This window comes from Oxyura jamaicensis, chromosome 2 (genome assembly GCF_011077185.1).
Source record: "Oxyura jamaicensis isolate SHBP4307 breed ruddy duck chromosome 2, BPBGC_Ojam_1.0, whole genome shotgun sequence".
Classification (NCBI taxonomy): domain Eukaryota; kingdom Metazoa; phylum Chordata; class Aves; order Anseriformes; family Anatidae; genus Oxyura; species Oxyura jamaicensis.
Window position 1 is genome coordinate 58,120,723 of NC_048894.1, and position 16,494 is coordinate 58,137,216.

The window sequence follows — 16,494 nt, forward strand, 5'->3', positions numbered from 1 at the left end:
TGTCCCAAGAAGACTGAGTCCATCTAGTCTCTTGATTGTGTATATTTTACTTTACTGCAGTAGACACAGTCTACAAACCAGAAGAAAGGTCAAGATCAATGAGCAGCAGAGCTATTAGTTTTAAGAAGCTGCTATTAACATTCTAATACAGTTGGCAAATTCCTTCCAGCAAAAGACAACAAGTATTGAATGTCCTTTATGCTTCCAAGAACCATTCTATTGATTGCAATTGCTGTCTTACAGCTAGCTATATAACATGTGAGAGAGATAATTAAGCCTCAGCAATTCTATGGTCAACACACCAAATTCACGTTTTTCTTCTTTAGTGTACTAGCCATGTGTGCTTAGGCTCAGGAAATGTTATGTATCGATCACGTGTCACTTGACTCTCTCAGAATATGAAGAGGTTTTAAGTTAGGCCAAACTTATCCAGAACACATCTAAAAGACGACCTAATGAAGTTCTGCAAGGTTACCAGGACACTGGAAGGACCATTGGGTCACTTGAAAGACCACTGTCACAAAGTCACAGAATCCCAGAATGGTTGAGGCTGGAAGGGAGCTCTGGAGGTGATCTGGTCCAACCCGCTGCTCAAGCAGGAACGCCTTCAGCAGGTTGCCCAGCACCATATCCAGATGGCTTTTGAAGATCCCCAAGGAAGGAGACTCCACCACCCCTCTGGGCAGCCTATTCCACTGCTGTGTCACATGCACAGTACAAAGGTGCTTCCCAGTGTTGAGATGGAACTTCTTGTGTTCCAGTGTGTGCACATTGCCTCTTGTCTTGTCACTGAGCACCAGTGAGAAGAGCCTGGCTCTGTCCTCTTTGCACCTTCCTTTCAGGTATTTATAGACGCTGATGAGATCCCTTGAGCCTTCTCTTCTCCAGGCTGAACAATCCCAGATGTCAATTTATACTGTAATTTAGTTTGATGAGCACCCAAATGGAATGTATTCTCTCCATAATCTGTTCATTAATGGCAGAAAATAAAATTACTGTCATCTTTCCAAGATCCTCATAGCTCATCTATCAAGGCACAATAAACTATCTTCATGATCCATCACTACGAGAAAAAGAGCTACTAATTAGGTTGTCAGTGGATAGATCAAACATTTCCCTTGTATTTTCCTTTGTAAATTCCCAAAGAGATTTCAGTTCAGATTCTGATGATGAGTAACTGGACTTGACCAGGACTGGTATCTGGGTTGACTATCAACAAGGTAAGGTAGTTGCCAGGGTACTAGTACATCAGTGTTTCTTTTGTTGCATGCTTGGCATAGAGCTTGAACAGAACAATTATCACCCAGCTTGGAGGGCAGAAGTTCATATACTGAGCTGAGCTACATAGTGGTGGCTTCAAAAGAAGGAAGAACAAAACTCCGCTTGCTCAGGATTCAACAGGAGGCACCTAGGTACTGCCTCTCAGCTACATGCTTTTAAAGCAGTATGAATTATTTTAGCTACCAGTAGCATGATAATGTTTCAACAGTAACAGCACAGAAATTTGGCATTGACTTGGAAATGCCAATTTGATTCATGCAGCAGTACACGGTACTTGAATCTAGAGTACAGAAAATGAGCACAGATTTAGCAGTATTGCAACTGGTATAAAATTTCAATAAATCTAATATTAAGGAATTGTAAAAACCTAGCAGTAAGGTGCAGTGATAGGAAGTCTTAATATCTAATACGGTAAAATAATGCAGGGGAATTGAGAAAGATACTATATAACATACAAAAAGTTACTGACTTAATCAGCTGTCAAAGGAGATTCTGCAACTGGCGATATGCAAGAAGGTAAGATGATAGTTAAGGCAGTTCTTTCTTTAGAAATTATCTGTAGAAATCTACAGATCAATAAATAGACAGCATTTCCCTTTAAAAACACACACACACAAAGAATGTAAGAAAGAATGAACTGACTGATATAGTTACACAAGGAGATGTTTAAAGATCTGAGATTAAAAACAAAACAAAACAAAACAAACAAACAAAAAACAAACAAACAAAAAAAGAACATTTTTGTCAAACGAGGCTACCAGACAAAATATTAAAGACAGTGAAAAAGAGGAGAAAATAATTTTTCTAGCTGGATGAGCTATATCGGAATGCTGAAAGGAATTCTCATTTCTATAAGGAAGAGGCAGCGGAGGCGTAAAGAAGAAAATAGGTCTATTAATAAATGAAAAGGTGTGAATAATTTAATTATTCAAAAATGGCTGAAAGACAAGCTATTTTTTAAATTGCCCTCATCAAGATAGAAAACAGAAAAAGTATTGTGAACAGTGTAACAGTGAGAGTTTCATCACTGCAAGCTGTTAACCAATGGAGCAAAATACCAGCTATTTTGCTTAGAACCAGAGTATGCACCTGTCTAGGATAGAACTGAGCCAATTTCAAACAAAACTCCATACCATGGAGGATAATGGAGTAATTAATTTCAAAGACTTTAAATCTGTTAGTCTAGAGTACTTTGTAGCCACTGGTGTTTTGGAGGAGGTGGAAGTCACCTCACCATAACCCAAGCTCTGAAAGGTAAAAGACAAACAGCAAGAACAACAAAAAGGTGAGTGGTAAGAAACTTGGGTTTAGAAAAAACACATCTGGGCAAAATAGCTTGAGTTGGTGAGGGCAGAAGAGGTAGGTGTATAGCAATATTTAATAAACAAAATTTATCGGCTAGATTTTTTGTTATAAAATCAGTCTATAGGACTTCCAGAAATGGTTAGAAGATAAAGAATGTTCTATATCTGCATTTTGTTCAAGGATTTCGTGGTAACTACAATTTCCAAAATGACCTTTAGTGGACATAATATTATTTTCAGTTGTGATTTAGACTCTGACTTCCATAACCTGAAAGTTGATCTTACCTGAATGCTTGATCTGAAAGCTACACAAGGAATAATAATAATAATAATAATAAAGATCCTGAATGTCTCACAAACATTCACAAAACTTGAATTCCTGAATGTCTGTGAAATATTTAGACCTTCTGGTCATTTGTTCCACAAGTGCACTTGGTAAATAAGAAGTGTGTAAATACATGAGAGATGGGAGATATTAAAGTTTGAAAAAAAAAATAATAATGCAATATATAGCTAGGAGGAATGTTACACAAACCGCATGATAACACTTTCTAAATATACCAGCCAGAAGAATGGTATTCAGGGCTTTCAGCAAATGTGTTAGGTTGCTGCTACACCATGAACTTTTAGTGAAGTGGCTGGAACATCTTGGGAAGCTTAGCACATTTCTTCTTTCTATACGTCATGTGAGGGAGCTTTGACACTTTCAGCTGCCTTATCAGAAGTGTGATGCTCACTGGTAACAGCAGCAAATTCATACTGGAAACTAAATGCAAAGTACCTGAATAGTTTTCCTTGAAGATTGTATCTAACTAAATTAGGCTTATGATATTTCTCTTAGTGTTTTAATAATTAAAGCTATAATAATACAGTCATCATATAAAAGATTAAGAAGCATAATCATGGGAAATTATCTTCTTTGAGATCAGTATTGCTAATGAACCTATTAAGCTGAACTAACCTTTCACAGGAACAACTTCCAGTCTCTAAAGAAGGAAATACTTAGAAAACAGACTACCTACTGCTCTTTCTGTTCTGGAGAAGATAGTGATCTCATTTTGCTCTGAAGCACCAGTTTATACTTCTTTGTATGACATTTTTATCCAATCCAGATACCTTTCCACAGGCAACATTTCCAGTAAAAGTAGTTGGATTTTGCTCAAGCAAATATTCAATAAAACTACAGAAGGAATAAAGTACTTTGCTACCAACTTCTAGAAATAAATTGTTTTTGCACAATTCATTTCAAAGTAGTGTCCCACTGGAGAGTGTCTAGGCAGTAGAGCAAACAAGATAAATCAGCTGAAATGGAATGATCTTGTTCAGCATTTCTTGGGATTTTGCCTACTTTGAGATTTTTCTCTCCCATTCCATTAACATTTTTCTTTTAAAAAAATAGTATTATAAATTGTATAGCTTTCCTTGCATTCTTCAGATGATAACCTGTTCAGGGCAGGCTGGGTCTGTGCTGGTGCAATAACTAATGCAATGGTTCCCAGCTGAAGACTAATGGCCTTTCATTCTGTTGCAATGGAAAATAAATAAATAAATAAATAATTTTGAAACCTAAATGTTATGTAATGACACTGAAGCACTGATGGTGACCGTATACCTTCTGACAGTATACCTAAGGACCACTATCTAAGTCTACATGAGCCATGACTCCTGAATATAGACAGGTTATTGCTGCAATAGAGGCGCGAACAGAAAAGAATCCCAATTCCTTCCTATCCGTAAGAAAGGCCTGGATTGATTTGCATTTTATTAGCTAGTATAGCAGATACAGGAGTGGCAATAATTTTACTTTGACATAGACAACATTTGTTTTCTGTTGATTAAGTAAGAAACTGGTAAATAAATCCTTGTCGTGTTAACTTGTGACTGAAATACCTCAAGTCCAGGCTATCAGAAAGACAAACTGAACTAGAGCTACTTTGATACCAAAGATTTTTGACATAATAACTGTGAGCTGAAGGCTTTAACAAATACCTAGCTATGATGATGCTGTTAATATGGATGTGATACATATGTAAATGAATTGCTGTTAACCACTAGAATACGAAATCCCAAAAGTATCACATGGTACAGTCTTTGTAAACTTTGAATCAAGCTATGCATTGGATGATCTAGGGCCCATTGAGACAACATTAATTAGCTTTCTCACAAATTATCACTCTTGATAACTCTTGGTCTACTAAGCCAAAGAATCTCAGAGAATGGAAAAGTGTATTTAATTCTGGGCAAGATTATACTTCAGAACATATTAACTCTACGTTTTTATTTCTTTTGAGCTGAACCTATAGTTTTCTTTAACAAATGAATGTCACGGCATGGGTGCCCATTGTTCAACCTAGTAAAATGTAAATGATGTGTTAAATGGGCCCTATTTAATGTCAGTCTAACCTGCCATATAGCACATACAACCCCTTAAGAACCACACTGGGCACCTAATATGGAAAAGCACTGACATGCATGCCTAATATTAAAGAGAATCAGAAAAGTCCTAGTTGACTTCAGCACAGCTTAGAACAAGGCTTGAAATAAATCATATGGCCAAAGCAATCATGTAACGTGATGCTTGTCTGAGTGTAGAACTTTATAAGGAAAGGCCTGCGCTTGTAAACATTCTTAACTAGGGTAAATGGAGTATAACAAAACCACTTTTTTCTGTGCTATTTTCTCATGGAATTTCCAAGTCAAGTTCAGCATCTTCCTCTTTGTACTAAGGAGGAGCTAAAAATATGGAAATCAACTAACAAGCATAAATCCCCCCAAAACAGAACCTTGCTCACAACTACTCTCTTTTGACAAAATGAACTTTTCTACAGAGGCGATTTGCAGATTGTTGTTATCAAAGCCAGATGAAATGATCCATAGCTTTTAAAATCTGCAATGACGTAAAATTATGAGACTGAACATCCTCCAGAGAATTCAGAGGAGTGAGAGCAATTTTCTGGCTTAAGAAGTCTGAGTGTCACTGCTGAGCAATACAGATAAGCTTGTGCACATGGCACATGGATCTGCCTCATGTCCAGACCAAGACTGTGGAAGGTGCTCTCTAAGAAACAAAGGGCTGCCACACATCACATTCAGCTCCATAAGTAAAGCACATACCTCTGATCTTGCTTTCCTTGACCTATTTATATAGCATCACATTTAATGAGAACCCCTTCTCCCCCCCCCCCCCCCCAAAAAAAAAAAAAAAAAAAAAAAGATCTGGCCCCAGAACTCTACCTGAACAAGACACTTTAGCCCTTAACTCTCCCTGAAGGAAGACGGTGTGTCAATAATCATAGGACAGATATTAGTTCTTTGTGTTACTGTCAATTCTAGAGTAACAGGCAAAAATGTCTGGAGTTGTAGAATTGTTGAATGGTTTGGGTTGGAGGGGACCTTAAAGATCATCCAGTTCCACCACCCCTGTCATGCACAGGGATGCCACCCACTAGATTGGGTTGCCAAAGCCCCATCCAGCCTGGCCTAGAACATCTCCAGGGATGTGGCATCCACAGCTTCTCCAGGTAACCTGTTCCAGTGCCTCACCATATATACATAACTATATACACATATACATGAAGGGTTTTAATAATTTCAGTCTCCCACTCTCTGGGCTTAAAACTTTCACACAAATGGTAACTTACCTGACAATGAAAAGCTTATCAGTCTCCGACTTCCCTGTCCCTGGATTGAATCTTCATTGGTGATGCTTTTAAAAATCTGCTGGAAGAAGAAGAAAGGTGAGAAGGAGGAGTCTCCTGTATCTCTTGAACAGACAAACTGCTGAGTAACTGTCCTTCTTACAACATAACCAACTAAGAGTCAATTAGACAACCATTAATCGAAACAATGTTTTCATTCAGGTAATGATTTACCCTCTAGTGGCATAACTGAGACCTTCCTGGATGCATTTGATTAAAACAGAATGATACAAAAATATTACTGTAATTTTAATATAGCAGTTCCTCACCCAGAAAGGGGCTATTTATTAAATGAGATAAAAGTAATGCATAAGGATGGGGATATGGCTCTCACCTCTACTAATGTTTGTCTTTATAACATATTAAAGGAGTGGAAAATCTTTCTCCAGAAAGTTTATTGCACATTTATCTGAGAGTTTACTCGCAGATAAATTATGATAGTGGTAAGTATTGAGGGTAAATTTGAAAAAAATAAGTACATCAACAGGTGACCTTTTGTACTCGCTTAAAAGACAAGGATCATGTCCACAGCTTGAGTTTTAATGTCAAGCTTTAGCTCAGCAAGTGTACTGGTGGGCTGCTGTTGGGTAAGTTAGGACCCATGTTGCTTTCTGCTTGTCATCAGAACTGGGAAGCAAAAAACCCCTCATGCCAGTGTCTGGGGCATAAATAAGAACCTGCATCAGCTGGGGGACAGCAATTTCCACTGCTGTATCCCTGAACAGAGCAGAAGTGATGCTACCATGAGACAGGCTCCAAGTTCAGCAGGGCGATGGTGCTACTATGACTACCTCCTACTGACTTTGGAGCCAAACCAAGTGCTGCTCTGCTCCTAGGAAGTCACAGCTCCTCACCAGTCTTGTTGTTTGGCTTTCAGGCAAAAAAAGAAAAAGAGCATTTATGCAGTTAAGTTCCAATTTCTGCCAGGAGACAGTAACTGAAGTCCCACTCAACTGTGACTCATTGCTCAGTATATTAAATATTGTGTATTCAAGCTTAACTTAGAAAACAAGCTCTTCTTTGTCTCCACAGAATTCAAACCAGAGCAAGGGGGCATTGCAGCCCCCTAGCAGGGATTAAGCAACAGGCACAGCTGGCAGGTCAACACAAAGTGACAGATGGTTTGTAAATAAAAGGGGTGAATTTAGACACCGTTGAAAAATGGGCTCTGGTGTACTTGACCTTTTGTCATAATCAGTTTGTTTCTCGTAGACTATTTAAATGGGATAAGGAGTACTGAATAGAGTGACACTACAAGCAAATTTAAGTAGAAACACCCCAGCTGGATCACAGCTAACCTTTTGTAATTACTTCAGTAATTACAGCTTTGGACTTCTCAGGTATGCTGGTTTAAATCTATTTAGTAAAGCCACTGCTAACAGGAAAGGTAAGCATTTATATCAGTATTATACATGACACTGAGAATTTTGTGACAAGAACTCAGTAACCTTTATCAGCTGAAGTTGTGAAACAGTGGCAGAAACAATTACATTTCTTTGTCAAGATGTATTTTTCATACTACTTCATTGACTGGCATGTATTATACATTTTCCTTTCAGGCTTACTAATGGTCTTCTCATGATTTTGTCTGGGACAGTGCCTGGGCCAACTGTCCTAGATACGTGCATATTTGCAAAATGTGCACTTTTTTCCAGCACTTAAACATTTCCCTGGGAGTCTTAAATCTGTGTCAAATCAGCATGGACAGTTTAATGATCTATGATTTGAACAGACGGGGATTGAACTGATGGTGTCCTGCAAATACCAGTGTGTTCAAAACTTTTAAATATGTTGCTATTAAGGGTCCATAACTACACTATGGAAATTGAATCAGGACAGTAATGCTTGAGTAATGCATGGGCAAAAGTAATGCATGGGCAAAAGCATCCCTAGCATGGCCAAAGCTGCAGTGCCAAAGTGTGGCATTACACAAAGAGGACAGTAATGCAACCAGCCCTATAACTGAAACAAGCTGTACTGAGGGAAAAGAACAAATTAAGATTTGCTTCTACAGGATCCATCTATTTTGTGAATCAGGTGCTCCTTACACTGTACGTCTAAGTGCTCACTCCTCACGGGGCCTTCAGTAGTGCTCCCTCAATTTCCACTTGCCTCATGTTTTCTCATAGAAATCAAGGAGGTTGGAATAGGACTAAAGAAAGGGCCATATCCAAGGTGTGTGCTGGGGCCCAACAATGTGCTGGCATCAGGTTGGTCCACACATCTGTACCTGGGACCTGGAAGTGCTCCTGCTTTTTTACTCTGTAGACATGGCATTTCTGTGTATGCGAGTAATGTATTTAAATTATCTGACTGACAATAAACGTTCCCCCTGGCTTTCAATGGAATACAGTTCTCATGATTTGATGATTTGAAATGTTGACATAATTCTCCTAATTCTGGTTTTCCTGATCCCAATTCAGTCTGAGGTTTGAGGAGGATCTGCCTACAGCTTCCCCTGTAGCGATTCCCCCAGTGAACACTAAAAGGTCTCAAAAAATAAATAAATAAATCAAAAGAAGAGTCAAGTTTTGCTACAGTAGTGAAAAATAAAAGCTTAAGCTTTTAATTATGAAGAAAAAGAACCAAATCAGCCAGCACAAACATTTTTAAAACACTGTTAACAACTCTTCCCCTATGTGGTGGGTTGACCTGAGCCACCTGCCAGGTACCCATTCTCTTGCTCCCCCTCCTGAGCAGGGCAGGGGGAGAAGATAAGACAGAAAAGCCCATAAAGCAAGATCAAGACAAACAGATCACTTACTGATGACCATTATAGTCAAGAAAGACTCACCTTTGGGAAAATGAATGTATTTTATTCCCAATTGAATAGAGCTCAATGGACAGAAACAAAAAAAAACAGAACACCTTCACCCCACCCCAACTACTTCCCAGGCTCACCCCACTGGACTCCTACCTCCCCCCGGTTCCCCAAGCAGTGCAGGGACCTGGGGAGCGGGGCTGCGGTCACCCCCAGCAGCTCCTCTGTGCCGCCCCTTCCTCCTCACACCTCTCCCCTGCTCCAGCCTGGGCTCTCCAGGGGCTGCAGGGCAAGCTCTGCTGGGCGCCTGGAGCACCTCCTCCCACAGCTGCTCGCAGGGCTGCTTCTCGCACTCCTTTCCTCACTGCCGGGCAGCATTTGGCCCTTGCTGAGCTCTGCTCTCCCCGAGGAGCCCACCCATAGCCTAGGGCTCAGCCAGGCCCTGTGGTGGGGCCGCTGGAGCCAGCATGGGGCAGCCCCGGCCTCGCCTCACAGAGTGGCCCGGCAGGCCCTGCTACCAAAACCTGGCCACACACACCCCATACACCCTACCTATTGCATCTTTGCAGGTCTTTGGTGGGGGCCTTTGCCTCTAAGCTTCATTTCAGCCAGCTCAGTAACTTTTTAAGTTGCAGAAAACATTGTGCAGCCCCTGCACCTGCGAAAAATGGCCGTTTCCTTCTGGCCGCACCCTGCATCCTGAAGTGGCAATATGAAAGCATGGTGAAATACCAGCACTGCTGCCTGTAACTTAATTATGAACTCTGTAGATTATCCCAGTGCAGCTCTCTGAGATGCACTGCTATGGTCATTTTGATAATGCCTAGCACTTAACCTTAGGGATTTTAAAGATGTTACAACATTTCTTTGAAGCACATCCAACAAGGGAACGCACAGCACTAAGGCTGCATGGGGTCAAGGCACAATGCAAATTAAAGTCTTCAGTGTACAAACAAGGCTTCAAACCACAATCCTAGCTGTAACACTTCCTAAATCCTCCCAGCTCTTGTTCTGTACAGCTCCACTATCCCAAATTGGTGTCCCTTTTCTCCAGTGGCCCAGCTAAATGGCCTGGCTCCAAGGCCTCTGCCACTCTCAGGACAGGTATGCTGCACCTTCTCACCTGAGAGACTGGTCCCAGGAGCTGGGCATGTGCCCAAGTAGGCTCAAGAGCAGATGCAATCCTCTCTCCAAAATAAATGATTATGCAAGGACATATCCAGGGAAGGATATTACAATGGCTGGCAAAGTGGTTTTACTTCAATATTGACGTAGATGACCAGCTGGGGGCGGAAGAAAAGTTATATCAACAGCACGGCATGATTTAGCTTGCTGTGTAAGGAAAGGTGAGCATGAAGGAGTTCTCCCTCAACTTTTTGACCAGACAAGGTCATTATGTTTGTCCTGCTGTCTAGCCGAAGGTAAGTTTCCAGGACCAAGCCAAAATCTCAGCAAATTGGAAACAATGAGAAAAGTCTTCCAATTTAAGTCCAATATTTTGAAAAGAAAAAAAAAAAAAAAAGCTATTGGCTTTTGCTTGGACTCACTATTTTCTGACGTAGTATCAGATTCTCGTCGGTAGTAAGAAAAGGCTAAGAGCACTCTGCACAGGATAAGGTAAAGCTGGGTATGTGCTCACTAACAATCACTGGCAACCACACAGACTGGGATTTATAAAGTGTTGATGCCTGGGATGAAAAAGTGCATGGGTCATATTCCTCCTTCTTGCCATTTATCATGAAAGAAACCCAGACTAATTTTAGTAGCTCCAATATAATTACACTAGTGTTGTCACTGTAAGTAAACTTTGAATTTAGTCATCAGGAAGTAAAAAAACAACAACTCTTCTCAACTGCCACTGAAAACACAGTTAGCTGACAGAAGAACATTCATCTCATCACTTGACATCTTACAGACTGAAGACCTTGGCATGAAAGGAACAAATGTAATTTTCCCTTCATAACTGTGGTGCTCTTTTATGTCCTTGAAGAGCTCAGTCTGAATTACTTTAATATTTTTGTTTGTTTGTTTATAATGTGTTTGCACATTGTGCAGCAAAACCTAATTATTTTTAAAGTCCTGATGCAAAACAGGACTAATATGCTTTTATTACATGCTTCTACCATATATAGTCATGACAAGATGGGACCTGAGCTGCAACTTGAAGCCTACCTGAATCTCTCAGAAGAGTGTGGGATTCCTGACCAGATTCAAACCTTCTTCCCTGTGCCTTGCTTGTGATCAGAATGGTTGTCATGTCCATGGGCAGGAGTGTGCGCACTCAAGCAGTTAAAGAAGCATCAGTATTTCCTTTACGATATTTTCCAGTAAACACACCATGAAAAAAATGTCTCGTCTAGCACAGTTTCCCAACCATTGAAGCACGGGCAAAAGACAACCACCAGAGCAGTCACAGAACTCTGCAAAGTGTGGGGAGGTATCTGAGGCAAGATCAAAGCCTCTCAGGACATGCTGAATCCAGGGAAAGGTCCACATTTGGAAATGCTTTTCATTTTCTTGGTAGAGAGAAAAAAGACAGAAGGAGATAAGTGAAAACTAAAAATAATACAGTATTTTCCTGGCATCGCTTTTCCTTGTGAGTAGTTCCTGCAAATGCTGGAGGGAATCTATGTGATCCTGAATGAGAAAGGAAGCAGGCTTCACACTGGCAAATGGAGTCCTTGAGACTCCCTGTTTAGCTATAGTACTTGTTATATATATATATAAAACAACAACAACAACAACAACAACAAAACAACCACATACACACAAAAGACAACTTGAGAAATCCCACAGTATAACAGTCCATCAGCTCTTACTGAGGCAAAATTCCAAGTGCATCACTAAAACTTTGTCTAACCAAAAGCTCAGAAACAAGGACTCTGACAGCTAATTAAAAATATATCCTAAAATACTTAGCTCTTCACTGGTCTATCTGGATATATGGAGGAGTACCGAAGTCTTGCTCCTGAAAGTAAAGTGGCTCCAGGTACACCTCAGGTGCTTCTGTTCAGCCTTCCTGTACTTCCTAGGGAAATACGTTTTGAAAGCATGCAATGTGAACGCGGGTCTAGAAGAAGCTGTAAACAAGCTTGCCTGCTGCTGCAGTAGATAATATGCTTTCCGGCAGCGGAGTGACCTGTAATAGTGCAACATGCTGGTAAAGTGTGTGCTGCACCACTTCCTAAGTTACCTCTAGCATGTTTGTATGTTGTGCAGCCCAACTTAATTATGTTAAAGGTCTTGCTGATAGGGAACAGAATAGGATTTTATTACCTGCTTTTACCACATCTAGACATACACAGGTAGCAAGTACAAGCACAAATTATTTTTCCAACACACAGCACAGAAAAAGAGCTGTCTTAGTCTTACCATTTAGTAACACACTTTACTCTCCAGAAGGGCATTTTTGACCCCTGTGACCACACAGACAAGGGAATTCAACAAAGCCAAGCAAATTTTCTTTTCCCATAAACAGAAGAAACATCTGATTTAAGAAATCATACTCTTCACTGAGATCCAAAACACTTGGGTAGCAGCAGCTTCTGCTGCAAAACAACGGTAACATTTAATGGCCATAACTGATAATATCTCACATAGACCAGTATTTCTTCATTTAAAACAGAGAAAACTGCAGTGACACTAATGTAGACTAAAAGCTCAGGTACTGCGAATTTTCATAGCTCAACCCTGGACCATACTACCTATTAGCAAGAGTTTCTCTTTAAAAAAGCACTTCTAAGAACACATCAAAGTATTCAGAGGCGCTCAAGCTTCCCAGAAGCACTGCTCAACCTGCATGGAAGATGGAAGCGTACAATGAAAGAAACCTAAAAACTACAAAAGCAAATCAGCAAAGTATATTCTGTTTGTATACGTCCTGAGGACGAAAAGCAGCAGATGAGTGCCTTGCAAAAAAAAAAAGAGAAGCTGGTGACCTGTCTTTGATTCAAATAACAAGTGAAAAATAGCCTAAACTCAGTCCCAAACTCTGCATCAGCAAAAGGAAAAAAAAAAAAAAAATAGTTCTAGATGTGTCAGAGCTAAAGACATGGTGTTGGTGTTACAGAGCAGGGGGAAAAGACAGGAGTGGTCAGTAACTGCCTGCCCTACGCTTGTTTCAGGCTCCAGTTCCCTGTTCTCTGCTTCTCAGGAACACCAAATTTGCCTGGAGATTTAAAATAAAATAAACATAGTTATTGGCCTGAATTCAATGGTCACAAGGAAAAGAAGAAGGTGATGCTTTGCTCTGCCTCCTTCCATCTGTCTGCATTTTTCAGTTGATCTGAGACATAAGATGGGTCCAAAATTCCCCAGACTGCGGCAGGAGCAGAGTACCAGCCTCCACTCTGCACTGCTTTGCTGATGTCAGTTTAATTCACCTTTGAGCTATTGTTTTAACAAAGCAGCGTGTACATGGCACAGGTGTCAAGAAGAGTTTCTCAAAAAATTATTATCCCCTAAACTAGCTCTGTTGACTGTTATTGTTGCCCCCTTGATTTCACTCAACTCTTAATACTAGGACAATTTCCTAAGTGTGAAGCGTCTTTCCACAGTAAAAGAATATAAAGCATTGTCCCAAGTTCACGCTTCACATTCTGCCATCCGCTTCAGACAGGGAATAGTTCTCAGTTGATCGGGTTGAACACTCCCATTTACCTCCCAGTGTTGACTTTAAAAAGGCATAGCTGGGGAAGAAAACTTGACTAAATAACCACAGACTGTAGAAGTGCTTCTTTTCCCTCCATGACCTGACTTCCACCACCTCTTGGGAACACAGGGTAGGCTGGGATGTATGGGGTGGGCTGTGAAAGGAGTAAATGGAGATCCAAGCTCCATGACTGTCTCTGACAGAATTATGGCTATAATCCCAGGCTACACTTTGATAATCCAGCCCTAATTAGTGGCAGTACTTCAGCTACAACCCTCACTCTGTTAACAGAATTATCCAGCTCTTGAATGCAATATATTCCACTTATCCCGTTAGCTCATTAAGCCACTGTGCTGGCACTGCAGTATTTTCCTATCAGGTGATTGCAAATCGCATGCAGCCAGTTTCTCGATTAGCAGAGCCTAACTCCCTGCTGGGTTCTCTGCAGCTGACTTGCGTCCCTGGAGGACTGCGACCACACACGTGCCACAGCCTTCCCTCTCTGTTGTGGTCAGTGCTGTTCTAACCCTGTAATACAATGCTTTCTCACTGCTGTTCCCTGATTAAGGGGAGAATTTGCCTTTATGGCCATGTCACAATTGCCTTCTGAATGCAGAAGGCTCCTGTTGCCTCCTCTTGCAGCAGTACTTATTTCATTTTTTTTTTTCTCCAGGCAACAGAAGTTTTTCACTTCCAAAAGCTTTTCTCCTAGAAGCCCTTGCAGAAATTAGCAAGCGAATAAACATTTTTTTTCCACTCAAAGTATAATGAACTCTTTCAGCAGATTCTAGATCATGAACCCTGGAAGCCAAACTAATATTATAGAACAAAAGTGCTGTTTAGTACTATCAGTAAAGTCCTCTAGAAGGCGACTCCCAGTAGGTTTATGACAAGCGTATATTCAGTGACAGCATGCACTAAGTATACCAGGTCTCCATGTTGGCATGAAGATACTTGCTGTTTCCCAACCCACCCTATGTGGGCAGAACGCTGGTTTAGAATAATGACAAGATAGAAGAGGGATGTTACGAGCAACCACTTTCAATTAAAACAAAACCAACGACTGAGGCCAACAAATGAGTATCTCCCCCAGAGTCCAACATCTTTTTCTTCCAAGATTTTATTAGATTCAGCTTTTTCATTGTTTCAGCAGTTCTGCCTAATAAACTTCAGCTATCCTTTGGCAGTAGAGGAAAAGCTTTGATTAGAGATTTTGATCTTCCTATGCTCTTTGGAAACTTCATTTAAATAAATTATTAGATTTTCAGATACTTAAACAGTTGTGCCTGCATTTGTGATAGCGTTTAATTTGTGCTTTATGGGTTGAATGCTGGGTTACATCTAAGAGACCGTCATTTTTCTTGACATGCAGCAAACTTCTTAGGAGGACTGCTTCCTGTCGGATACCTCAGCAAGGACTCATTGCAGCTCTGAGGCTGCATGCTATTTGGCATCAGTGGGCCTTTAAGCACTAACATGTCCCTCAGGAAGTTGAAAGCAGTCCAAAGGATGGCAGCAGTTTACATCCCAATGTGCAAAACAAACTTTTACAGACACAAAAGACTTTTCTTTCCCACTGCCCTCGCCTCTGGAGCAGTTAACTGAGAAGAAGGCTCTCTGCAGTTGCTAACCAACTCTGTGCTCCCAAGAGCTACCATTATCCAGAAAAACAAACAAACAAACAAACAAAAAAACCACTAAGGAAATCTAGGTTTAAGATCAGATTAACATCAAGCAGCTGCCTAATGCAGGACAGGATCATGCCTGTAAACCTGACAGGTCTGTACACAGAGTATTAATGTGCTTAAGCACTCTCCCAGCAAAGAACTGTGTGTAAATAACAGCCTCTGGGGAACAGCTAAGCAAATCCCTACATCACGGAAATAATTGGCAGCAGCGCCACTGATAGGTAAGACAGGCCCAGTGGGCACTGTTCAGATCCTGCAATTCTACACAAAATTTGCCCCTGTAGACTCTAAATTCAGTCTTCTCAAGAACATGTCCTGTTTGCATTGAGGACTAAAAAATTGCTGCTAATGCCTTTTCTCTTTGAACTCCAGAACAAGGAGGGGGATCAAAATGCAGGGTGAATATATTAGAAACACCCTAAAATGCAACACATCGATGATGTCTTCGGAAGGCAGTGAACTGTGTTAGACAGCAGTTATTGGAGGCTTTAGAAACTCCTCACCCTTATAATGCAGCTTGCTTGGGACTAGTATGTAGATGAATAATGCTGACACGCGTGGGACACCCGGATCACTCAGCTAAGCTGTATTTGAGGAAGGGCTCAAAGCATTCATCTTGCTGTCAGAGAGTCTGGATGAGGGAATCTGGTCAATGACCCTTCATGCCATAAAAGAAGCAGCAAGGCAGTGAACAATGCCCATTCTTCTAAATGAGTGCCCCGAATATCAATTCCCTACGAATAGCATTATTTCGAGAAGTGAGTTACAGACTCTGTTTTCAACCTTGGATCCTACTTTTGGCAGAACTGAAGTGACTGCAGAGATTTATAGTCTGCTTTAATAAATAGGGAAATATCTCTGCTCCTTCAAATGTCCCTTAATCTTGCTGAATTACTAATAAAACATTTGCACTCCATAGGGCATTTTTCTAGTCATGCTAGCACAGAAAGGGAAAAGCTGAGAAGAAAAAATAAAAAGTCCTAAGAGACAGTATCTACAGTCTGGTAGTTAATGCAGCCACATTCATGCTCAGTTTCTTCTCTGTATCTTTTGGAAGATACATCAGAGCCAGCAGAAACTGCTTATCTCAGTAAACCCTTGGTCTATTTTT

General features: G+C 40.7%; 1 protein-coding gene across 11 annotated transcripts in view; it reads right to left on the reverse strand.

Annotated features, from left to right (window-relative positions):
* Nucleotides 1-16,494, reverse strand: part of HECW1 (HECT, C2 and WW domain containing E3 ubiquitin protein ligase 1) — a 265,618-nt gene that overhangs the window by 105,133 nt on the left and 143,991 nt on the right. For 9 of the 11 annotated variants that reach the window (XM_035316511.1, XM_035316510.1, XM_035316514.1 and 6 more), the window contains one exon: nt 6,227-6,305. In XM_035316511.1, the coding sequence (XP_035172402.1) occupies nt 6,227-6,305 (79 nt within the window). The remainder of the gene's footprint in view (nt 1-6,226; nt 6,306-16,494) is intronic. The other 2 variants (XM_035316515.1, XM_035316507.1) reach the window with 1 other exon arrangement.